General features: G+C 40.2%; 4 protein-coding genes across 4 annotated transcripts; 2 read left to right on the top strand and 2 right to left on the bottom strand.

Annotated features, from left to right (window-relative positions):
- Nucleotides 1–1,229: 1,229 nt before the first annotated feature.
- On the bottom strand, nucleotides 1,230–7,754 carry LOC5511862 (protein angel homolog 2). Its single transcript, XM_032381227.2, has 4 exons — nucleotides 7,454–7,754; nucleotides 3,881–4,200; nucleotides 3,123–3,192; nucleotides 1,230–2,619 (listed from the first exon to the last, which is right to left on the bottom strand). The coding sequence occupies exons 1-4, from the start codon at nucleotides 7,662–7,664 to the stop codon at nucleotides 1,469–1,471; spliced, it is 1,752 nt and encodes a 583-aa protein (XP_032237118.2). The 5' UTR covers nucleotides 7,665–7,754; the 3' UTR covers nucleotides 1,230–1,468.
- Nucleotides 7,755–9,543: 1,789 nt separating this feature from the next.
- LOC5511895 (cyclin-H) lies at nucleotides 9,544–10,735 on the top strand. The gene has a single exon (XM_001632176.3). The coding sequence runs from the start codon at nucleotides 9,627–9,629 to the stop codon at nucleotides 10,545–10,547; it is 921 nt and encodes a 306-aa protein (XP_001632226.2). The 5' UTR covers nucleotides 9,544–9,626; the 3' UTR covers nucleotides 10,548–10,735.
- On the bottom strand, nucleotides 10,632–15,568 carry LOC5511863. The gene is made up of 11 exons (XM_032381228.2): nucleotides 15,139–15,568; nucleotides 13,804–13,810; nucleotides 13,625–13,726; nucleotides 13,505–13,535; nucleotides 13,229–13,324; nucleotides 12,694–12,725; nucleotides 12,403–12,512; nucleotides 12,239–12,269; nucleotides 12,047–12,155; nucleotides 11,783–11,980; nucleotides 10,632–11,301 (listed from the first exon to the last, which is right to left on the bottom strand). Exons 1-11 carry the CDS (start codon nucleotides 15,339–15,341, stop codon nucleotides 11,081–11,083), a joined length of 1,140 nt encoding a protein of 379 aa, XP_032237119.2. The 5' UTR covers nucleotides 15,342–15,568; the 3' UTR covers nucleotides 10,632–11,080.
- Nucleotides 15,569–15,623: 55 nt separating this feature from the next.
- LOC5511896 (protein NDRG4) lies at nucleotides 15,624–18,656 on the top strand. Its single transcript, XM_001632177.3, has 3 exons — nucleotides 15,624–16,220; nucleotides 17,116–17,545; nucleotides 17,928–18,656. The coding sequence occupies exons 1-3, from the start codon at nucleotides 15,672–15,674 to the stop codon at nucleotides 18,086–18,088; spliced, it is 1,140 nt and encodes a 379-aa protein (XP_001632227.3). The 5' UTR covers nucleotides 15,624–15,671; the 3' UTR covers nucleotides 18,089–18,656.
- The last annotated feature ends 4,537 nt before the right edge of the window (nucleotides 18,657–23,193 follow it).

Below are 23,193 nucleotides of genomic sequence, written 5' to 3'. Positions count from 1 at the left end.
TGACCCAGTCTCCCTGGGAGAGCCTTATTTGACCGCGCACATATTGCGAGCTACGCACACATTTTTTCCCTATTAGCGGGCCCTCTTTCTTTGTTGAGACTCGCCCAGCGAAACACAAAGAAAAGAAAATTGATTTCAGGGGTGGATCTGGCTTGACAATAGGGGATGGGGAGTTTTTTTTTATTAGCACAGTTCACTAAGGCCTAAGAAGACAGACTTATTGATAAAATGTGAACAAATCAGGGTGAAATCTGCCACTGAGGGGATGTAAGGGGGCCATCAAAACTGCAAAATCTCACAGAAAATCACACAAAAAAGCATATGAGATTTTTCGGGAAAACATGCAAACTGGTGCGCGCTGTTTGTTCGAATTTTTTCGGTATTAAGTGCGCGCGCGCGCCACAGTTGTACAAGAAAACACAGCAAAAGGCGCGCGTTTTTTACTTAAAATCGCTTTGACAGAAATACGAAGTCGGTTACCCCCATTTTTTATTTGCTCAAATAGTTAAATATATACGGAAAAATGATATACTGAAAGAAGAAAAAAAGTTGGGTTGTAGAAGTTTTGTTATTTCTCTTAAAAGCCGTAAAAATACTTCCAAATTGCGCTTTTTACCGTATAAATAGTGGCGAAAACAATGTCTTTCAGTGCGATCTCTTAAAATGTGATTTGTTTTGAACTTTACCTACTACCTGACTACGGGTTATTGTTTAGGATATCGGATTTTGGCAGCTCGACAAACAGAACTTGATTACTATAGGCACTCTTTTTGAAAACTAAGAGTTGGGATTTTTCCTTGCGCGATCAGTAAAAACGCGTCAACTCTACGCCCCTCTGTTGTGAAAACGAGGTTGGTAACCCCATTTTTTATTACATTTTTTGAAAGCCCTTAACATCAATATTGTTTTTGCCAAGTTTAAAAAAATTTTGGGTTGTAGAACTATTTCAAGGGAATTAACTCTCTGCACTCTCCATACATTGAGTCGTCTTTGGTAATAAATCTAGAGCAATCGTATAAACATTGACGCTTCTGTGCGAAGTTTAAAATTGATGATGCGCTCAGTTTGTGATCTGTTGACTTACGCGCGAGCGACCTTAAGAAACTGCAAAACAACACCAAAAAAAATCCAAAACCGAAAATCTGCACTAAAGCTACCTCACCACAAACCCTTAAAACCCACTCGCTACTGAATTTTGGTGATAAACCTTTTGAAAGGATGATGAGTGAAAGGAATGAAGAAATTTTATCATTCAGCCAAAGCAAATGCATGTCTATGTACTTCCCTGACTCTAACCATCACCATGCCAGATTCATAGTACTATATCTAAAATCATATGATTTAAATTAAACAGCTCTCTTTTAAAAGGTGTAGCATCCAAGTCTGGTTGTCCAGGTGGATCCTTGATGCCAAGGAAGACCTGTTTCTTCAAGGAAGAAACAAAGTTATCTATAAATGATCTAAAACCTCACAAATGAAGAAAAAATGAGGCCTGCAAAGCCAAATGATCTGAAGACAGCTTGTCACAGGGTAAACCACCCAGTTGCCTAATCTGCTCCTCAGTCAACAACCCTAATGTTCCACGCAACTCAATGATGCAATGCCGCTTAAAACAGTATCTGCACGCTTGAGCGGAGTCCCCGCCAGAGGTGAATATATAGTCTACAGTACAGCCTGGCTCCAGGGAGCCATGGTATGTGGTCACTTCATGGGCTCCTCGACGGTGAGCATGGTTATATGCGCTCCAGAAATTCAGTCGGTGTGTGATTGTTGGGCACCTTTGAAGATTAGAGTTGTTACCCAGTGGGGCTGTGGTGATCAAAGTAGTGCTTGATCCTCCTACCGGTGGATCACTTTCTGTCACTGGGATAGTACTTTTTCCAGAGTGTGCCCAACAAGACGATGTGTCCGAGACTGAAGATAATGAAGCTCCTAATTGTGGCCAATCATTTAAGTTTACAGTGGGTGCTGTCTGCCCTAGTGACCGGCATTGTACATTGGTCCCTATTTGAGTCGTATCCTTTTTATCAACATTCTCTTCCTCAGTGCTCTTATTGGCTGGTCCCCAAGTGCAGTCATACATAAGGTTCAGTTCCCTAGGTATGATATCACTGCATAATCTATCTTTGTCGTTGTACCTCCTGTAAGGTGAGCACTGCCCAGACAAGGCTGTCTTGATCATCCCTTCATAATCCAAAAAGCCTTGAACCACAAGGCTATATAGTGGACACCATGGAGTCATGTTAAAATCCCCACAGAGGATAACCCCACACTGCTTAATGCCCCTTGAACCCTCAGAAGAGCACACTTTGGATGTCACTTGCTGTATCTCTGCAAATAATGAAGACAACTGCAGAAGCTTGATGTCTCCTCGCTTTTTGTTGAATAATAGGTGGGTGTTGGCCACACAGAGTGCAGTGTGATTGCATGTCTTGCCATTCTCATATCTAGGTCTCAAAACCACAATCAAGGCAACATTATCCCTGTCCATGACCAAGATGTCCTTTCTGCAAAACTCAACCTCTTGGGTAAGTAAGTGATGAAACCGTGATTTCTTGTAGAATGTGGCACAACCATCCAACTTCTTCCCAGTTCTCTTCTTATAGAAGCCTTTATATCCTGTAAAAGATAACCAATAGCAATTAATGTACAAATAAGGAAGTTATCTAGGTTGGCACAAAATCCCAGCTTGGGAAGTCAAACCTTTGTACTATGAAACACATCTAGAAAAACTAAAGAGGAAGTGGAGGTGGCCTTATTTTAGGTGGTCTATCTAGCTGGTGGTTGTGTTGGGTTTTGGAGCAGTTTTGTTACATCAATACTATAGTAGTTTGTTTTGCTGGATAGTTGAATAATCAAACAATGCATGAAAAAGTCTAGACTCTCTTGTTAGACTCTCTCTTGAAAACATCAATGATAATAATAATAATAATAATAATAATAATAATAATAATAATAATAATAATAATAATAATAATAATAATAATAATAATAATAATAATAATAATAATAATAATAATAATAATAATAATAATAATAGTAGTAGTAGTAGCAGTTAAAGCGCATTTATAATTGTACTTTCTAAAACCCCTTTAAATCTGCCTTACGATATGATGTCTCACCTGCTTTGCAAAGTTCTGGGAAAAACCAATTATCAAAGTGCTCAGACTCTACTTCTTGAAGACATAATATCTAAAAACCAAAAGAAAAATCTATATCAGATAATGGGATGTTTCTCATATCAATAATGATCACCACCCAGAACCATTGGCTGGATAATGGGATGTTTCTCATATCAATAATGATCACTACCCAGAACCATTGGCCGACTTAACAATAGCACCTGTCCAATCTTGAGCACACATATAAAAACCATGTAACAAATGAAAAAAAAATTAACAAACGAAATGAAAATATAATGTTAAGACTGAAAACTCTTGATGTACTACTAGGGTTTTCAAGCTTTAGCTTTTAATTTCCTTTAAAAATCTAATCTAATCTAAAGGTTCTAATATAAAGGTTCTAAAGGTTCTAATATGGAGGAACCTCTATAAAATAGACCTATATTATGGGCCCCAGGGGCGTAGCCAGGGGGTGGCCCAGGGCCCCCCCTTCTAGCAGCCAAAAATACAGTAATTGTGTGATACATTATCTAAAATGCTGGTGAAAATGCCTTGAAAGGGCCTTTTGGTCCCCTCCTGTTTTAAATCCTGGCTACACCTCTGGGCCATTTCCAAAGTCCTGGCTCCCAATTCTTCAGTCAATTTCAAATTCTATGTGAATACAATCTCCAATAAACAGACACATGAATATAAAAAGTCTTCAGACCATTATAAAAAGGCTCCAATTTAAATAGCCATTTATTGTAATGCAAACCTACATCAGCATTACAATGTAGAATTTCCTTTAAAAGATTCTTCTTCCTGTATTCCCAGTCCAAGCACCACTCCTTACATCCCTCATACAGCCCAGGGTGTGCCTGCATAAGACTGTCTGCCAGCACATTGTATGACATCACACTGAAAGGAACACTATTGGCCCTGTGCCGCCGGTCCCTACTCCACCTGGTATAGTACCAGTTCCTGCCAACACCCTGGGCATTTGTATAGCATGGCATGCTTGGGGGTGCAGTATATGTGTCTTGTTCGAGGTTAACTGTTTTATGCCTTTTAGAATCATCACTTTGACAGGGCTTGTCAGCTATAAAAAATGTAAACAGTATTCCATCAAGCTGTATTCATACATCGTTTGCATAGTCCAAAGTTAATTAATTTTGAAAGGGGCTGAATTGGTTATACAGTGAATTAGTCAATTGTCAATTTTTTGTGAGGGGCTTTTAGTTTTTGGGATCTTTCGACCCCCCGCTCCCCTCCCCCAGTTATGCTTATACTTGAAGTTGAGCGTTCCCCCATCCCTTTATGAGGAGTATGAAAGTAAGTACGTAAGTACATATGTAAGTAAGTAAGTATGTAAGCAAACAGGAAAGCAAGCAAGCAAGTGAAAGTAAGTAAAAAGTATGTAAGTAAGTAAGTAAGTAGTAAGTGAGTAAAGTAAAATTATGTAAGTGTGTGAGTATGTAAATGAGTGAGTTTGTGAGTGAGTGAGTACATGGGTGAGTACATGAGTGAGTAAGTAAGAAAGTAAGTCAGTAACTTTTTAACTTTTGACTTTTTTTATTGTATCAAGTTGTTGTGTGACTGATCCGCAAATAGACGAGCTAATCAAGAAGGATCAGTCACTTACTTATTTACATAAATATTAAATATAATTGTATAAGCAAAGTTAAGTGAGAACTAGTATATTAAGAAAATTTGAAAATTTGACAAAATTTGGGAGAAAAATGAAAATTTAAATAAACACTTCTGGTCTTAGAGAAAAAGAGCATTAATAGCATTAATTATCTTATGATATAGAAAGGGGAAAACAAAGCAAACATAAGTATGTGAGTTTATGATACCAATAAATTGTGATTTTTCAAAGCTGTGCTGATTTGGCAGACATCAATATAGTCATCATATTTAATAAGGATATCAACAAGGGCTGAACACAGTTTTGTTTTAAACTGTTTTTTGGAGGACTCTCTCAATGACTGTGGCAGCTCATTCCACACCCTTGCGCCTACTCTTGAAAAAGAATTTCGCTTGATTTCAAGTCTAGATTTTTGTATGTAGAATTTATTTGAGGTTGATGATTGTGTATTGTAAGAATGGACGCTTTTGATATCCGTGAAGAGGTTTAGAATATTGGGTGGGGCGGTTCCATTTCGGATATCATACATAAGATGGCACACCGATTCAAAATATAACGACTGTATGGGTAAAACATTAGTTTTAGCAAAAAACATAAAACGCAGAGCATGTTTTTGTAAGTATAGAATTTTGTTCAAGTAACACTTACTGGCATGACCCCACACGGTCAGTTAGTACATGCTCATTTAAGTTAAGAGCTGCTTTCCGTGAATGCAGCGTATATTGCATGTTCAAAAGACCCCCCAGCGTTATTAATTGATAAAAACGATAATCAATGAAAAATTGGAATCACTTGATGCTAATCAATCGATTCATATTGGAAATCCATGGTTAATCGATGTCTAGCAAATTTGTGACCTTTCGTCCATAAGTATTCGATGATTGTACCATTATCAATTAAAATACGATTTTCATTATTTTTTTTTGGTTTAGATCGGATATTCATACAAAGACACAGGGGCATCAGCCCACAATTAATGCATATTTTAGGTTATATTTCAATAAACAAATACTTTAAACCTTGCTTTGAGTTTTTTTTTTCTATGTGATTGTTTTCGCCAGTTATTTATATGACCAAACTCGGGATAGCTTTTGGCGGCCCCAGTCCGATGACAGATATCGGCAGATCTACTATCACATGCTGTGCTGCTATTCAGGTAAACAACGTAGACAATGGGTTCGCATATTAAAACAGACATGAATTTTCACTAGTAAACGGAATCCCTCCAAAATTGTCACATTTTATGGGGATTTATTCAGGAGCCATCCTGAATCAATCTGAATTAATATCGATAAATCGATATTAATTGATGAAATCAGCCGATTAATATCGATTGATATTGGTAATCAATGATTAATCGATAAACTAGAAAAACTAAAGAGGAAGTGGAGGTGGCCTTATTTTAGGTGGTCTATCTAGCTGGTGGTTGTGTTGGGTTTTGGAGCAGTTTTGTTACATCAATACTATAGTAGTTTGTTTTGCTGGATAGTTGAATAATCAAACAATGCATGAAAAAGAAAGCGGAATCCCTCCAAAATTGTCACATTTTATGGGGATTTATTCAGGAGCCATCCTGAATCAATCTGAATTAATATCGATAAATCGATATTAATTGATGAAATCAGCCGATTAATATCGATTGATATTGGTAATCAATGATTAATCGATAGTCACACAAAAATATTCCTTAATTTCATCGATTATCATCGGCTGTCATCGATTGACTTCCCTGGCTTCGATATTATTTCATAACATTCTCCGGGCCAACAAATGTTCATAATGTGATTTCGTGTATCGAAAAATAAGTTTACTGATTGACTGTCGTTGCGATTGTTGATAGTCATTAGTTGAGCTATGATTTGTTGAAAAGCTCTTTAATGTTTTGCTCGTTTCGTCGACAGAGATCATAGCAGGCTGTTTGCTTCACTCATCTTGCCACGCAAGCTCTGCTCCCGAATTACGCGTTTACTTAGACGCTTGTGTGCAGGGAGACTGTCGTTGCGGTTGTTGATAGTCATTAGTGGAACTATGATTTGTTGAATTAATAGAAATGCTCTTTAACGTTTTGCTCGTTTCGTCGACAGAGATCATAGCAGGCCACTCACTTCACTCATCTTGCCACACAAGCTCAGCTCGAATTATGCGTTTACTCCGATGCTTGTGTGCAGGGAGACACAATATAAATGGCATTTGTTCTTTTATTCAAGGATCCACAAGGGTCTGTCAAAGGGAAAGAGGGTGGGCCAGCGAAGCCTGGAAAAGGACCAGCGACATGTTTGAAATGTTAAAGTAATTATGTTTTTTTAATGAGCTATTTTGAAAAGGATTATAACTCTGTTGCTGCCCATTTCAAAAAGGTATCATTAAGGGTCTTTAACAATGAACGTATACTTAATAAATGATACATTTGTACTCTTTTGAAATCTTTGCGATCATTCAGATCATATTTAATGAAAATCGATTAAAATCGATATTAATCGATCATGGTACCATCATCGATTAGTAACCAATGAAAGGTCACAAACTTGCAGATCATCGATTTCCAATATTAATCGATTGATTAGCATCGATTGATTTCGATTTTCATTGATTAATTACGCCGGGATGGTGTGTTTAAGTACGCTGTAATTATTTTTTTAGTGTATGTGTTATCGTCGTCTTATCCGGTACACTTATAAAACTAAGCAAGGGAGGGTAAGTTTACCATCTGTCCATCTTTGTCTGGGTAGAGGCTCTTGCCTGGACCCCGTAACACTATCGTCAGAAACTGGTTTTTCTTCGCTTCTTCGTCGCCATGAAATAGAAGTTTCACCCCTCTCACTTTCTCTGCGTCTTTCCCCGGAAGATCTATCGTTTCTATCAGCTTTGTACGTGGTTCGAGACCAGAAGTGAGCATTGATGTTACCTCTTCGCATATCGATAGCTAGGAATATCAGGGTTTGAATAAACTAGAAAGAGATTTTCACGTTTGCCGAAAGTTTACATCATTTTAGTTAAGGCTTGTAACCGCTGAGTCATACCACAGGAGCCCCAACAATAAACAATGCACATTTTTATCACAACATTTTTGTATTCCAATCAAGAACAGTACATGGAATTTATATAAACAAAAAATAGATTAAAATGACTTACTATATACACCATTTACATGAGTTCACTTTCGAATTTTGAGATCTCGAAATTTAGTAATAGCCACCAGTCCTCCATCATCGCGGGCTCATAATTTAAAGTCTGGTCTCAAGTCTGGGAAGCAATTTTCCACCGGCGTAGAGGAAGGGTGAGTCTGCGGGAAGTCAGCGGTTTTACGGAACCCGGTACGCAGTCGGAAATCCCGACTGATTCCCCGGCTATCAGCGGTGTGGTACATTGACTTCCGGTGTATTAGGCATTACAAAACGTCCGGTATAAAAATAGAGTGCAACATTATAATGTAGGTATTGTCATCGCTATTTATTATGTAAACGACTCGAGCATTTAAGAACTTAGAAGGGCTTTTACTTGTAGCTGTAATTTCCATGGTCAACTCTCCTTACAATAATAGTTGGGTCGTATAACCATTGCGAAAGATTCCAGAACTACCAGGCAGCACAAAAATCGGCATTTCTATGATGTTAAAGTTCCTTTTATTTTTTATTCTATTTTGGAAGCAGTATTCCATTTATAGTGTTAGTGTATATTTATTATTAAATTTTATCTAAGCAGCTAATCCTCGCGAGTATTTCTTTGTTACAACCTGTAACAGGATGCCGTGAAGTGCGCACGGCTGGACAGAACATGCCTGTCCCGGGGTGGGTGGGGAGAGGGGGGACCTCCGATATTATACGTATACGGGCGTGGTTAGGCATGAATTTACCCCCTAAAAAATACCTCAGACAAAACAAACAGATCATTGTTAAGCTCGCTATCAATTATCGTCCCGTGGGTTGTGTGATGTTTTCGCTGGTTAGTGATCTGAAAGAACGTTAACACGTGTCAATCGGTGTTTTTAGATCTGTACAGGGCCCGAAATGATCCCAGGACCCTGTTTATGGGTTTAACGCCGTAATGTAATAAATAGAAGTATTGTGTTGGAATTTAATATTTTTAAGTCACGTTGCTTAGAAATCGAGTCGCTGTTAACCCTTTATTACGCTTCAAAATTGCAAGTATTTCTTCTGCTTTCCCTTTGTCCATTACCGCAATTCCTTGGGGTTGATTTCGGGGACTCCTCGGTATCGGTTCGGGCCCGAGGATCAGTTGGGGTGCTTTTGGGTATCATTTCGGGTCCTGGGATCGTTTCGGGCCCTGGGATCATTTCGGGTCCTGTACAGATCTAAAAACACCGATTGACACGTGTTAACGTTCTTTAATGAGCTACAAGTCATATGAGCGATTGTATAATAGCACCCAAAAGATACCGAGGTAAAAAATCTGGGCATTCTCATTTTCACCCCTCTAAAAGATACCCAAGGCTCCAAATTTACACCCTAAAAGATACGACGATGATCCCCGTCCGATGAAGAGAGAGACAATGTGTTATTCACCCCCCCTCCCCCCCCCCGAGTTACTTGCCGCTCCCCTCGGCTAATCCCCCCCATCCCCGTTGGAAATGAGTGTTGTCATGGATTTTACCACTAAAATGCAGAGAAAATGAAGAGCGTAATTTTGTTGTAAAACTAGTAGACTAGTATCTTGTAGATACCTCGCGATTTCAGCGCCATCTTGAAATTACCTTTATCAGTCAGGATTTCGGACGAGTCGACCGATTGGTTCCGAACATATACATTAACCGCTGACTTCCTGCAGACTCACCCTTCCTCTACGCCGGTGGAAAATTGCTTCCCCTCAAGCCAAACGGCCAATAACCGTGAAAACGTTCTGCACAAGTTTTGGTCAAAATGTTCCACACTAGCACTCAGAGAAAGCACTGGATATTCATAAATCAAGAAGAAGTACAAAAGCTGCGTGAAAATGTAAACAGCGCGTACAAATCTCGCCATAGCGATGCCTATCCTGACAAGAAAAACGTAAAATACCTGACAGTTGAAGAAGAAAAGAAACTGGTGGAATACTATGAGCTGGTCATCGTGGAAGTATCAGCTAAATTCCAGCCGCCAGTTCCTCGTTCAGTTACCGCTACCGCTATTACATACCTAAAGAGATTCTATGTGAAGACATCAGTCATGGATCACCCGCCGAAAGAAATGTTTCTCGTTTGCTTGTTCATGGCGTGCAAGGTTGAAGAGTACAACATTTCAGTTGAAAACTTTGTGCAAATTTTGCCGAGAGATCGTCGAGAGAAAGTAATGGATTTTATTTTAGCACATGAGTTGTTGTTGATGGAGCGTTTGGATTTTCATTTGACAATCCATCACCCTTTCCGTCCTATGGAGGGGTTTTTGATTGACATTAAGATGTATTTATCAGAGGGTAAGGTTAATCCTGAGAGTTGGCGCATTAAGGCAGAGGAGTTTTTACTACGTGCCATGCGCACAGATGTAGCATTTCACTTTTCCCCATCACAGATCGCGCTAGCTGCGCTCTCAGTTGGGAGTACTGGTGGTGAATTACAGAAGTATGTAAACGAGAAGTTTGGAGTAACTGACAAGGGGACTGCTCTCATGGATACCATTAACTCAATTGTTAACATGGTTACAAGTCACATTGTTACAGTTACTAAAGACCAGGTTAAAGCATTGGAAAGTAAACTTAAGACCTGCCGTAATCCAGAAAACAATCCTGATAGTAAGATGTTCAAGCGGAGAACATCAGGGAATGATGAAAACCAAGTGGAACAGATGGAAATAGAGAGTCCATAATATCCTTTCTGATATAGGGACAGTATTGGGTGAACCAAGGTCTCTGTGATCTATCACAGAGCTATCTTTCAAGATCTCTCTCTATTTGTTAAATCATTACTGTTTATTGTTGCTTTGTACAAATGTTTAGAGTAAGATTATTGAGCTATCTACATACATACATAAATAAAATGACTTCTGAAAAGCCAGGCGCGTTTTCAGGATTGGCTGAAGGGGAGTGTGCAGTCATAGATATTATATTGAAAAAGCATAGTTTTTACCCACTTTTGTCCACCAAGGCGGGTGCACTCGCACCTTCCGCACGCACCTGAAAGCTCAAGGCTGTACAATTTTTATAAAAATACCCAGTAATGCTAATAAAACTTGCAAAAAAAGGGACTAGACGGGACTACTCTACTACAACTAAAAAAATTACTATTTAAAAAGCTCTAAAAGATATGCGTGCATATACATTTGTGTCCACAAATTAATTTAAACCTACCCTCATCAAATTTTCTGTTTAATGCAAATGCAAACCATAAAACACTGCAACCCTAGAAGTAATGATCGCCATGCGGCGCCCTCCTGAAATAGTAGTAGTAATAGAAGCGCAGCCTCGTTATCACATAGGAGTAGGCAGTATGTGGATCGGCCTGGGTGTAGTAACAGATGACTGCAGTAAGTCCAACACCCATCATTATGGTGATAATAAAGTAGAGAGATAAGGCAACGCTGGTGGTCAGGGTGACATGGATGGCATCCGATGCTGCATCATCTGAAGATGAAAGATGACATGATCCATAGTTAGATGTGGAATGGTATTTGTATGGTCAATATCAGGTGATGAGGGCCTAGACAGCATAACATAAAATAACCAGGTTTATATCTTTGTCTGTGTTTAGTGATATGACCTCTTTGGTTTGATAATTTTTGAACATTTCTTTGCTAACATTCCTTTTGGTTTGATAATTTTCAAACATTCCTTTGCTAACATTTGTTACTGAGACAATCGTATAGCAATGCCTCAGAACAATAACTTAATCATTTTTTTTTTGTCTTTTTCGTGTGATGTGGACATTTCATGTCTGTCTGTCTGAATATTTTTATGTACCTCTTCCTGCATGTCCATCATTTAATGTGCCCGCGTCTGTACGTTTCCCAATTTGTCTATCTGTCTTTATATATGTTTGTCTGCCTGCTTGTGTGTATTAATGGCTATCTGACTGTCTGTTCGTTTGGCAATCTTTCCTTCTCACCTGTTTGCTGTTCTGGCAATGGATTGCTCTGTTCATCTTGGTCTGCTGTCCTTTCCCCTTTCTCTGCTTGTTGTTGCTCTGTAGATTTATTTTCATTTACCTTTGTTTCTGTTTCACCATTGGAGGGTTCCTCTTCATTGGTGGTTTGGTGGTTTTCTGAATCCTTTTTTTGAATTGCAGATAGCTTATCCAGGGCAGCTAAAAAATTGGATAATTGTTTTAGTAAGATCTTGAAATATGAAAAAAAAGTATTCGGTACTTTACCTGAATATTGTGCCTTGCCCATCTCAGCATAGATGACAGTAAACAGGTCCAGAGTACGCAGTGTTGCAGGGTGCCGCTCACCTAGATGAGCCTGCCTCAACTTCACAGCCTAGAAAGAGACAAAGTATTGAACATACGACACAGTCATCAGCAAAAAATATGATTGATTAGGAACGATCATGACAATCCTACCTTTGCACAGTACTCCAGTGCTAGCTGTGTGCTGAAAAATCAATTCAAAGTCGATGTAAAGGCTCTACTTTAAGCCAATGTCTAGCATTGTGGTCATGGTCATGGCTGATGATCAAGTCAGAGGTTTCTGAAAAATATTATTGTACAACAAAATTTATATTTACTTTTTCTGTTTTAAGCACATGTGCGCCAGATTCTCAAATTCATCAGCTTTCTCAGTCTCTGGATGGGAAGCAGATGCAGATTCATCTTTGCCGTCATCTTGTTGCTTTACCTTTAGAAGATATAAACGATTTCAGATTTTGGAGGTTCAAAAATAGTTCTAGAAAATGTCTAGAACAAATTTCCAACTTAAGGTGCCATTTGCACAAATAATTGGATTACCCCATTACAAACTTTTTTATACATTTTCACAACCAGTAAAGATGCCAAGATAATAAACATTTTGAACTTACAGTGGATGTCAGGTCTCCAGAAGGGCTGGCCTCTGAAAAAGACAAAAAAAATGATCAAAAAACACTTTTTTCTGATTGACGCTTCTTGGCAACAGGCCTGACCAGTGAGTTTCGCTGACCTACCCTCCCTCTCAATCTTTAATTTGTCAATCCCTTTTTTTAACTCAAACCCCCTATCCCCATTCCAACCCCTTGGTTAATCATCCCTAACAGTAACTCATGACAATATGGAGTGGCTCAAAACAATACTTTCCCTTGCTCCATTCTCCCTTTGATACCCTAGTTCAAGAGACTATCATATCCCTTGTCACCGATCTTTTTCTTTGTTTTCCTGAATGTCCTAATTACAGTACTCTGTTCTAATCACCCACCCTTTGCTCCATCCAGCCTCTCCAGACAACACTTCAAAATCATAAGAGACAAATTTGGCAGCATGAGGCTGTTCAGGGGCTGCTTGCTTGTACCACTTGCCACAGGGCTGCTGCATCTAGACGTTGCATGGAGACACCTACAGAAAAGGCTATGCTCCACCCACCTTTCTCTTGGTTCAACAGGTCTGATGTCCCAGCTGTGATCAGTGCAGTCTCATAGTACAGCTTTTCTGCCTGTGCAAACTGAATTGCTGGGCCATCTATAATTGTCAAGGAACAAGAACTCCCTTCATCTCCCCAAAACCCCGTAAAAGAAGTTGATTATAATAATGTTAACATAACTATACAGTGTACAAGGGTGCTGTTGACTTGAGACATAGGATGATTGCTATGTACAGTTAAGAAACTATTTTGTTGTGTTCAGCATTCACTAAGGATACAGTCTTCCTCTTCACTGTAGAGCTCAGCAATCTGTAAGATATAGATACAGCAAGGTTTATTGTATCCCTGAAATCTGGTATTGCTGCTTGAAGTGATAATGGTAACAAATTCATACTCACATAATGAAGACACTGAGGCAGGACAGTGAAGGAAGCTCCCCCCTTGAGTCCTTGTAGACAGCCGAGAAAACAGTACAAGGCGTGTCTAGAGCTACCTTTCCTCTGAGGAAAAACAAATAGAAACATCAACAATACAGAATACCTTAGGGGCTATATCAAATGTTCAAGTACAATCTTACCTTAAATCTAGACAGGGAGCATAAAGGATAAGATTGGTGGAGAAAATAAAATCAAGGCATTAGTTCCAGTCAATTGATGTACCTAATAAATTAAGTGGGATAAAATGATGTTAAACTACAAAAAGGCATGCATATCAAGTGATTAAAATCTGGGGGGGTGCAGGGGGTGGGTTCGCACCCAAAACAACAGCAGAAAGTCCACTTCCCAATCGCAATAGGCATGATATTTGCAGACAAAACTTTATAGCATAGGCGAATTATATAATAAAAAGGCATTCTAGATCACTTTAGTATGTCATAAATCTATAAATCAACCTTTTTAGCTAAATCAGATAATAAACTATACTGCAAGGGATAAAAAAAATCCCTTTTTGTTCTTTTGGGGGTGGTCGGATTTTTATCAGTACATCAGTAAGCTCAAACTCCCCCATCCCCGGAAAAATAAGGTAGCACCCCCCCCCCCCCCAAGAAAAATCCTGGGTAACAGGCCTGCACACTACCTGAAGAATGCTCGGAAAAATCATTATCTCTGCTTACTTTGTAGGGGTGGGCCTAAGACATGTACCCCACCCCTCAGCAACCACAAGACAATGCTTTCTTGTTGAAAACCTTAACCTCCCCCCCCCCCCCATCCCTTAGTCAATCCTTATTTCGCACCTGGATGGTACTTAGGGGGGGACATTGGGTTTTGCGAATTGTAGCATTGGCATTTTTCTTATACAAGATTGCGGTAAAATAGCAAAAAACATGTGGTGATGCGGTATTCAAAACACTGTGAGATTTGTTTTTTAAACTGTGGTATTGCGGTAAAAAATTAAAATATTGTGGTATTGCTGCGTTAATTATTCCTGCAGTGCTTGGGATTTGCCCTTTGTATGGGATGATCTAGCAGAAAACCTAGAAATGTTGGGGTGTCATGCATGCATTCAAAACCTTGTCCTTCTGTGCGGTATGTGATATTCCCATTTTTTCTGCGGTATTTTCGAAAATTTTGTAAGGTATTGTGGTAATTAGACCCCCCAAATGCCCCCCTTCTTATAGGGTAGAGCCTGGCTAACTACAATTGCCTTTTTGGCCTTTAGAATTTGAGTGAAAGGGGCACAGGTAGCCCAGGCTCACGGCGAGTGTAGGTTTATTACAGAGTTTGTATGAGGGAACAAATCATGTTGAAATAAATATGCTAATTTGAAAATATAACAGTAACTTGACGTTGCTGCTACTTAAACTCTGTAATAAAACTACACTCGCCGTGAGCCTGGGCTACCTGTGAAAGGGGTTCTTATAATTGCTCAACAATGGAATCAGCTGTCTCCAAAAGACGTAACTTACTAATACCTGATAGCCTTTTCATACAACATCATCCTTTCGCCATCAGAAAGTTCGCTAGACGCTTGCAGGCGAATATTCTGTAAGCTCTCTATTTCATCTTCTTCTCCCTGGCTCTCATGCACATCACTCCGCTCAAATTCACGCACATCGTCATCTCCGATATTTAACGATTCGTCCATGTTTGACTTCACCAAGGTTTCCACAGCCATGATTTTCGACTTTCCCGCCCACGGACTATTCCATCGGGAAACCACTTCTCGTCGCAAATGTAAGCTAACTAAATTATGAGAACATTTTAACACTATATATCATTACCAGGCACCAAAATTGCGCGAGTTTCTGGAAGAAATAACAAGTTCTTTCTTGTTGTAGACACTTTGGAATTTGCTTTCGCTGTTTGTTGTGCTTGTAAAGAAATTCCGATGACAGAGAGGAGACTGGCGATACTCCCAGAAACCCACGCGCGTCTATATTACCCATAATGCCCAGTGAGAGGAAGGGTGCAAAAAAAAAAAATACAGAAGAGAGCGAGAGCGAAGATGGCGGACGCTCAGCCCCTAATGACAAATGATATCCCACTGTCATTCATCGAAGTTCACGAGTCAGATCGCAAAGTTCTCCACGACCAGAACGCATTTTTGTGTCTATTCGCGGAAAAGAATGTCGAGACGAAGTATGGTGATGTGCGAGTCTCGATGCAAGGCACCGAGGGCAAACCTGCAATCGTCACATTTCACGATATCGGGCAAAATCATACCTCCGCTTTCCTCGGGTTTTTCAATTTTGTCGACGTGCAGCCCCTTCTGGAGCACTTCTGCATCTACCACATAGACGCCCCGGGACAAGAAAACTGCGAAAAACAGCTGCCTGAAACTTTTGTTTATCCTACGATGGAGGAGCTTGCCGATTTCGTTGTTCACGAAGTCGTAAAGCAACTCTCCATTTCTCGGTTTATTGGCCTAGGGGTGGGCGCGGGCGCGAATGTGCTCTGCCGCTATGGCTTGATGTATCCAGATTTTGTTGATGCTTTGGTCTTGGTGAATTTGTCCGTTGGAAAGTCTGGATGGATAGAGTGGGGATACCAAAAGGTACAGTACGTGTCAAACATTTACACATGACAAGCATGTGCTGCTGTTACATTTCATTAATCCCCTTCCACGATAGGTTAATGATAGGGCTTCACACCTTAATTTTCATTACCATAGCACCCTCAGAATTTTTTGGAGGGTCACCTGAAATTGTTGTACAAGAATAACCTTTGAAAAGCACTAACTTGGTGGACTGAATTTATGTGGTGACAGAATTTTTAAGTTACACAGCCCCCCCCCCCTCCCCCCCCCCCCCCACTCAGGCCCCTTCTGCCCTAATTATTATAAAATAAGGCATTAAATTTAAGGAATAAACGAGTAAGTGGGAAAATACTTCGTTGTCTATCACACATCAGTAGAGGGTTGGTGGGAATTCATGACAAGCCATTACAGTATTCAGAGAGATTGTGTTCGGGGAAGTGATGTCTTATTTGGAACTAGGTCTCAGACAGCATTTTTTGTTCATATAGATTTTTTTGTAAATGTATAAACCTATTTGGGACAACTGCATCCTGCTAGCTCAGGCGCCTACACGCACCCCCCCCCCCCCCCCCCCCGCCTTGGCAGCCAAAAAAAGGAGGTAATTTCTCATTAAGGAATCTTCAAATACTATCTTTTTATTATATGAGTACTATGACTGCCCATCCCGTCTCAGCCAATCGTGGGTATGCGCCTGTAGCTAGCTATGGCTAGTGTATTCACAAGTTAGTTTGTTTATGATAGATTGAAAGCTATTACATTTGACAGCTTGCCAACACAAAGAGTAGCAGTACAGTACAAGGAAATGAACCATTGAGCTTTTGAAAAAGATTTATTAAGAGTAAGGCCTGTGTCTGGTAACCCATTTTGTTGGAGAACTGATATTAAAAGTAGTGATTTATGGTGTTTTCCTTAGGTGTGTGTGCGGCAGCTCCATAACAAGGGGCTCACTACTTTTGTCGAGGATTACTTACTTTGGCACCACTTTGGAGAGAAAACAAAGGAGGAAAACTTGGATTTGTCTTCAGCTTACAAAGATAGCCTCAGGTCACTCCTAAACCCACACAATCTGGCCCTCTTTATCAACTCTTACATCACACGCACAAATATTGACATTGTCCGACCAGTAGAGGGAGGTCCCAACCCACGATCCCTAAAGTGCCCCACCCTGCTGGTAACAGGGACGTTTTCCCCCCATGGCGACGATGTGGTGGAGAGCAACAGTCGATTGGATCCCAAGATATCAGAGTACATGAAAGTGTCAGACTGCGGTGGAATGCCACTAGAGGAGCAACCTGCTAAAGTGGCACAAGCACTGATATTGTTTCTTCAGGGGAATGGCTATGGTAAGTGAGCACTTACAGATACAGTAGGTACAGGACATATTTGTGTGACCTTCTGATTTAAAAGAATGTGGTTTTGAGTAATAGAAAAAAACAATTCTCAGTAACTGAGAATAGTTCCTTATATTTCTGTCCAAATTACTGTAAACATGCAAATTTTAATGCTACTTTTTCTTGCTTTTTATGATAAATTTGCATTGTGCACAAGTAAGACCCCAAATTTTCAACAAAGATTTAAATGGCACAAAAATATTTTGGGTTTCATTTCAGTTCATGGATGGTGGTCTTAACAAAAAACACTTTCTTATAATGGCCTTAGTTTTGGAATCTTGCCAGAGGATTCAAGTAACATTTTAACGTAACATTCTTGTTTTCCTGATTGCAGTCCAGCGGCTGAGGGCTTGCAGTACAAGAGGCTTATCGAGCACAGCAAGTAGCAGCCAAACAAGTTTACAGAGTCTGTCTTCAGGGTCACCCGCCAGAAGCTCTCAGAGTCTTTCTACCGACTCTCCTGCCAAAACAAACCTGGGGCCTGTGGCATGCTGAACTGAATAGAGAAAACACAGAAAAGATGGATGAATTGTCATGACCCATCTTCAGAAAATGGTGTATACATTTTTTCCTTGAATTTTTCTTTGATTGTCACTTCTCAAGGTGGCGTGATCCCTGATTGTTTACAGGGCTAAATTTAAACATTTTTATCATCTTTCTCTAGGCTATAAGGTTTGTTTTGAGAATTTCCTATCTTACCCAAACAGTATTTGAGGGTATCGTGGGTGGTCAAATGATCTCAGTTAAATTATACAACACTTGAACATTGATACAGAACTTGTCAAACGCTATTGTAATCCACTGTTATATCAAGGGTGCTTTCTAACTCCATTGTTTTGAAAAACTACAAATTATTGAAAGCAATAAGGAGAATTTTTCAGTCAAAAAAATTAATACCTTATTATTAACTCTTTACAAAAGCGTATAATTGTAATCATATATAATGTACAATTTATCAATGTCGTAATTCGAATCAGTACTTGTAAAATATTGCAAATCTCAATATTTTATTCTTACTATTCAGTGTTGATAAAAAGGATTGAATAAAGAGGGCTGACTTGGCTACTTTTGTTCGACAACAAGACAAAGGAAATGTCAGGCAAAAACCTTTGCATCCCAGCGCCAGCATTGCCGGGCCTGAAATGTTGGCTGTTTTGTTGGACTGGACGTAAAATATGTTATTTCATGGTAGTCCACCATGATGCAGTACAGTGGTTTCTCCTTTTGCATAATATTCAGTCGCAGACGCCCCCACCCCACCCAATCCATATCAATCTCTGGCAACGTGCCTGAGGGGCTTAGCGTTTTATTTACCACGAGATCATCAAAACATGCAAAATTAGTTCCTCACTCTGTTTTAAATAGGCGCTTGGTTGGATAAATTCAGATGGACTCTATCTTCGGAATCTCAATAGTGCTGTCACAAAACGAGCCAATAAATGACATCTGATAGTTAAAAATGGCATTCTAATCCGGTCAGCTGTACAGGGTGGTAAAGGGATGGATCACGAACCAGAAAAATGGCCTTCACGTTCCACGGACCGAAAAAGTTTCCTTTTCACGTTTTCGATACTGTTATATCGCGTTCAAAAATCGCAAATACCGTAGTACCCGCGTCCAAAATCCAAACAAATACTTGTATTTGCTGCATACTACAATACAAATCTTTATATTTCGAAAAAGGTTGCACGATTCTCCGTTCAAAACACTAAAAAGAAACTGTAGCTTGTCTGTGACGTGAAATTAATTTGCATCGCGTCTGATTTTGTAAAATCCCATTCACCGCAGTCAAACATGATGCCGAATAGTTGAATAAGAATATTGAAATATTGCAGCTTTATAACAATTTTCCTGAGAAACCGAGAGATTTTACTAAATACCGCGAACCCAAACGACCCCCGAACACGACACTTCAGTGTCTGGTGCATACGCAATATAAGTGACTAAAGTAAAAAATAAATACCTTAAATCCATAGCATTGCTCTCTCCGTCGTCCTCACTACCCGACCTGATCTTGTTCTGGAGTTATGAAACAGAAAGTTCACCTCGTTGTTTCTTATCGCCTCTACCGACTCCTCAGACTCCTCTCCCTCGCTCTCCTAGACGATCACCTCGTCATCTGACAGATCCGATTTACTGTCGTTTTCTGACAACTGGTCCAGCTCCTATTCAAACACCACTTGTACTCCTGAACGTTCATTACTACTTGCATACATATTCAGCGGGAGTGGTCCAGCCTTTTATTTCGTTGCCGGACACATTTGCCCAATGCCTCCTGGTCTCATATCGTTTATTGACATCTGCATTTTAGTTTGGTGGTATATTTTGGGAACTTCAGACAGGAGAATTTGTGTTGTAGGAACAGGGTAGTATGATGTAGGGTGGGTAAAGTAAAATGCTGACCACTGAGTCATCCGTTAGTCGATTCAAACACAGTAGCACCCACGTCTCGTGCATACTGTAGTGCCGAACAGGTCGGATGCTTAAAGTGGCACACAGCATGGAAGTTTTCGACCTTCACCGAAAGCAGTGACTCCGGTTTCACTTGACCACTCCCGTGGTTAATGGCACGCACATTCACCACTCGATCTGAACCATATGGAGCAACGCCCCCAACACTATTGCAATCCGACAGTAGTGAAACGTGATGCCGATTAAAGTCCGATCTTCTCCACTCCGTTCTTATGAGCAACCACCAAACATCCACTCACGACGCACATGTCCACAACCTCCTTGATTTGCGCGGGAAATCGTCCAAATTCCTCCACAAGTCCACATGCCCTAAGACTCCCACTCCGTCCAGGCTGGTCTCCACTGTGTATATATATCCTCGCTTGCTTTACAAATTGCCTCAACTTTTAGATCATTGTCCATTCTCACTGAGTCCAAAGCCGTTTTGGATTCTTTCCATTGGTTACTTTTCACTTTCAAAGATTCCTCAAGTCTCTCCTTTAGCTCCGCTACCGTCACTTGGGTACACGCCCCATACGTCCTGGTTTTCGTCCTGAACTGCATTCTTTGTTTTAAGAGAGTTCATCTTGGGGGACATTTTGCCCGCAACCTCTATCACAGTTCTCCTCTTGCTTCTCTTATTCTACCACAAATGCAAATCCTGTGCGGTCGAGATAGGATATAGGTTACAGGCACAACAGGCTTACAGGCACAAGTTATAGGCACAACTTACTTTTCTTTGTAAGTGGATTGCAGTCCAAGAAGAGCACCTTGCCAGCTGGACCGAGAGTCACCGAGGTCGGATGGGGATACAGTCCAACCTTGTTGGTGTCTGTGAGGCGGTATTTATTTGGTACTAACGTATGCACGACGGGTTTCCCGAGTGACTGTAAGATCGACTGCCATTCTGTCCTTGTTCTTCTTTCATCAGCGCTTTTCTCATTTTTGCTCTGATCACGGGATCACTGTCATCTAGAAGTGTTTTTAACACGGCTAGAGAAACCCTGTGCCCTTCAAGTAGACAGAACCAGTTAGCGAAGCTGTACTTGAGGCTTTTCCCGACGTGAACGCCATCAGGAATGATAGCACAAAAATCACATTCGGGATCATTTGTTTTCTCTTTTTGCTGCTTTTCCAAAATTTCCATTGCCATTTTGTTCCCTACCTCGCAATTACTTGATAAAGCGAGTATTACCAGGCGAATGCACGTTTGGTTGTTTGAAAGGCAGCGGTCACACGCTCGCAGTCAAGGGGAGTAGCTTGAATGTCCTTTAGTTTTGTATTCGTCACATCTTTGGCATTTATGCATACGCTGCACTTTCTTACACACATATCTTCGTCGCATTTTGAAATACATTCGACAGATGGAGTTTTCTCGACGCAGGCTTTGCAGCATTGCAAGACAGAAATATGTTTTCTAAACAAATTGAGCATATTATGTCCATCTTTCCCCGACTTTGACATATATTCAACAGCCACTGGCATTGTGAGAGTCTGTGAAAAAAGGTCATGGGGGAAACGTTGGTCTCAGTTATGACATTTTCTTTAAGAAATTCAGGGGTTGTTGACGGGTTCTCACAAACTTCAGATCAACTTTTGCTTTGAGCCCAACGTTGCGCTTTTGAATGTCATCAAATTGTATTCCGGTTGTAGCGCAGTCCCGTCATTCTGCAAAACGGCACCATATAACTTCGTCTGTTCATTGTCAATCAAAGGATCGTCTTTGTTTCCACCTTCCGTTATGAATTTAAGAAAACAAAGGTGCATGGCCTTTTGGACGCCACTGGAGGTTGGGTATCCCCCTTTTGCTTTCTGTCTAGTGGTTTTAGAAGGTTCTCCAAAATTCATACTGGCATCCTTTGTATTCTTTCGTCCTCCCCTTCCCGTACCGTGGTACATTGGCCCACAAAGAAAGAACACAACACTTTCGCCCCAAGGTATTCCAGGGTGTTGAAGAACTGCAATACCTCTGGGTCGTATACATGATTTACGCCCACCATACAATGGACAGTGTCCTTTTAAAGCCGCATTGTCACCAGTTTACTTCCGGTCGATTACGTAGCAATCTCCGATGATTTTTAACGGAAAACGCGAAAAATATTTCAAAATATTTAAAGCAGTGTGTCTATTGGAAGTTTCTTCGAGGATGTGATCGATAGTTTGGAGCGGATGGCCTGTTGACTATCTCGGATTCTAATAGATTCTTTTGTCTTTTATCGGTTGAGGTTTTATGTCGGACCTGAGGAAGTAAACTGGTGACAATGCGGCTTTAAATACTTATATAGTATTCTATCCTTGTAAATTAGACCTCTTTTGATCAGATCATTGAGTTTTATGCAGACGTACGTCATCTGCCTGTTCTATGGCTATCGCAAAAGTTATCCAGTCAGTATCAAAATCTTCTGATTTCTCAATTTCACCTTCCTCGAATGGAAAGGCAATATCAGAATCACAGTTACAAAAATCATCCTCTCCAATAAAGTCACCGTCCTCGGAGTTGGCATTGCTTTGTTCGGAGTAACTGCTCCTTCGTCCAAAGAATTGACAGGATTATCCAAGGGGTCCATTATAAGATCGTAATCGGCGTCAAAACAATAGGAGGTTCATTGCTATAAAACAATTTAATTCATTCATCTCAATAATGTACTCTTATTGAGTAAGAGCGCTTTGATCATATTAATGACATATGTCCCTTGTGATAATGCGCCTCCAAGCATTATTGTAACATGTAAGTAAAAGCGTCCTCGTGTCTCCCTGAGCGCCCCCTCTGAGCTAGTAAGTGCGAATATTAACTTAAAAACTGTTTTGAGCCTCCTTAACAGAGTAAACTTGTTCTAGACAATTTCGACAAACATAAACCACAAAATAAAATCAATGTTTGCCCGATGTTCCAGAAATGGAATGTATGATTGTTGTTGCCACTTTCGCTGTACACATCTGCCAAAAAGCAAATAGTCTTGAGGTCACCTCACCTATCCACTTCGCGCTCAGTTGCGCATAAGGCCTATCAAGTCTTTCATACAGTCTTGAGGTAGCGAGAACAAAAACAGTTTCTAGTTTAGGTGCTGAAATTAATTGTAGTCGATATATTTTTTTCTCTTCGGTTTGGTTGCTTACATTATCAAATAGGGGTCATGATGTGTCTTGTC

The sequence above is a fragment of the Nematostella vectensis genome, chromosome 7 (assembly GCF_932526225.1).
Source record: "Nematostella vectensis chromosome 7, jaNemVect1.1, whole genome shotgun sequence".
Lineage (NCBI taxonomy): Eukaryota > Metazoa > Cnidaria > Anthozoa > Actiniaria > Edwardsiidae > Nematostella > Nematostella vectensis.
This window is presented reverse-complemented; position numbering and strand designations above follow the sequence as displayed.

Bases quoted from the DNA above. Each gene is read 5' to 3' on its own strand.
- LOC5511862 (XM_032381227.2), bottom strand. From the start codon at position 7,664: ATGCGAAGAGGTAACATCAATGCTCACTTCTGGTCTCGAACCACGTAC. The intron at 4,201-7,453 runs GTAAACTTACCC...CATTTTTTATAG, and splicing joins CAGACAAAGATGGACAGATG to CTGACAAGCCCTGTCAAAGT. The intron at 3,193-3,880 runs GTAGGTTTGCAT...TTTGGTTTTTAG, and splicing joins TTCTACATTGTAATGCTGAT to ATATTATGTCTTCAAGAAGT.
- LOC5511895 (XM_001632176.3), top strand. From the start codon at position 9,627: ATGTTCCACACTAGCACTCAGAGAAAGCACTGGATATTCATAAATCAA.
- LOC5511896 (XM_001632177.3), top strand. From the start codon at position 15,672: ATGGCGGACGCTCAGCCCCTAATGACAAATGATATCCCACTGTCATTC. The intron at 16,221-17,115 runs GTACAGTACGTG...TGTTTTCCTTAG, and splicing joins TAGAGTGGGGATACCAAAAG to GTGTGTGTGCGGCAGCTCCA. The intron at 17,546-17,927 runs GTAAGTGAGCAC...TCCTGATTGCAG, and splicing joins TCTTCAGGGGAATGGCTATG to TCCAGCGGCTGAGGGCTTGC.
- LOC5511863 (XM_032381228.2), bottom strand. From the start codon at position 15,341: ATGGCTGTGGAAACCTTGGTGAAGTCAAACATGGACGAATCGTTAAAT. The intron at 12,726-13,228 runs GTGGGTGGAGCA...TGTCTTTTTCAG, and splicing joins CCTGTTGAACCAAGAGAAAG to AGGCCAGCCCTTCTGGAGAC. The intron at 12,513-12,693 runs GTAAGTTCAAAA...TATCTTCTAAAG, and splicing joins CTGGAGACCTGACATCCACT to GTAAAGCAACAAGATGACGG.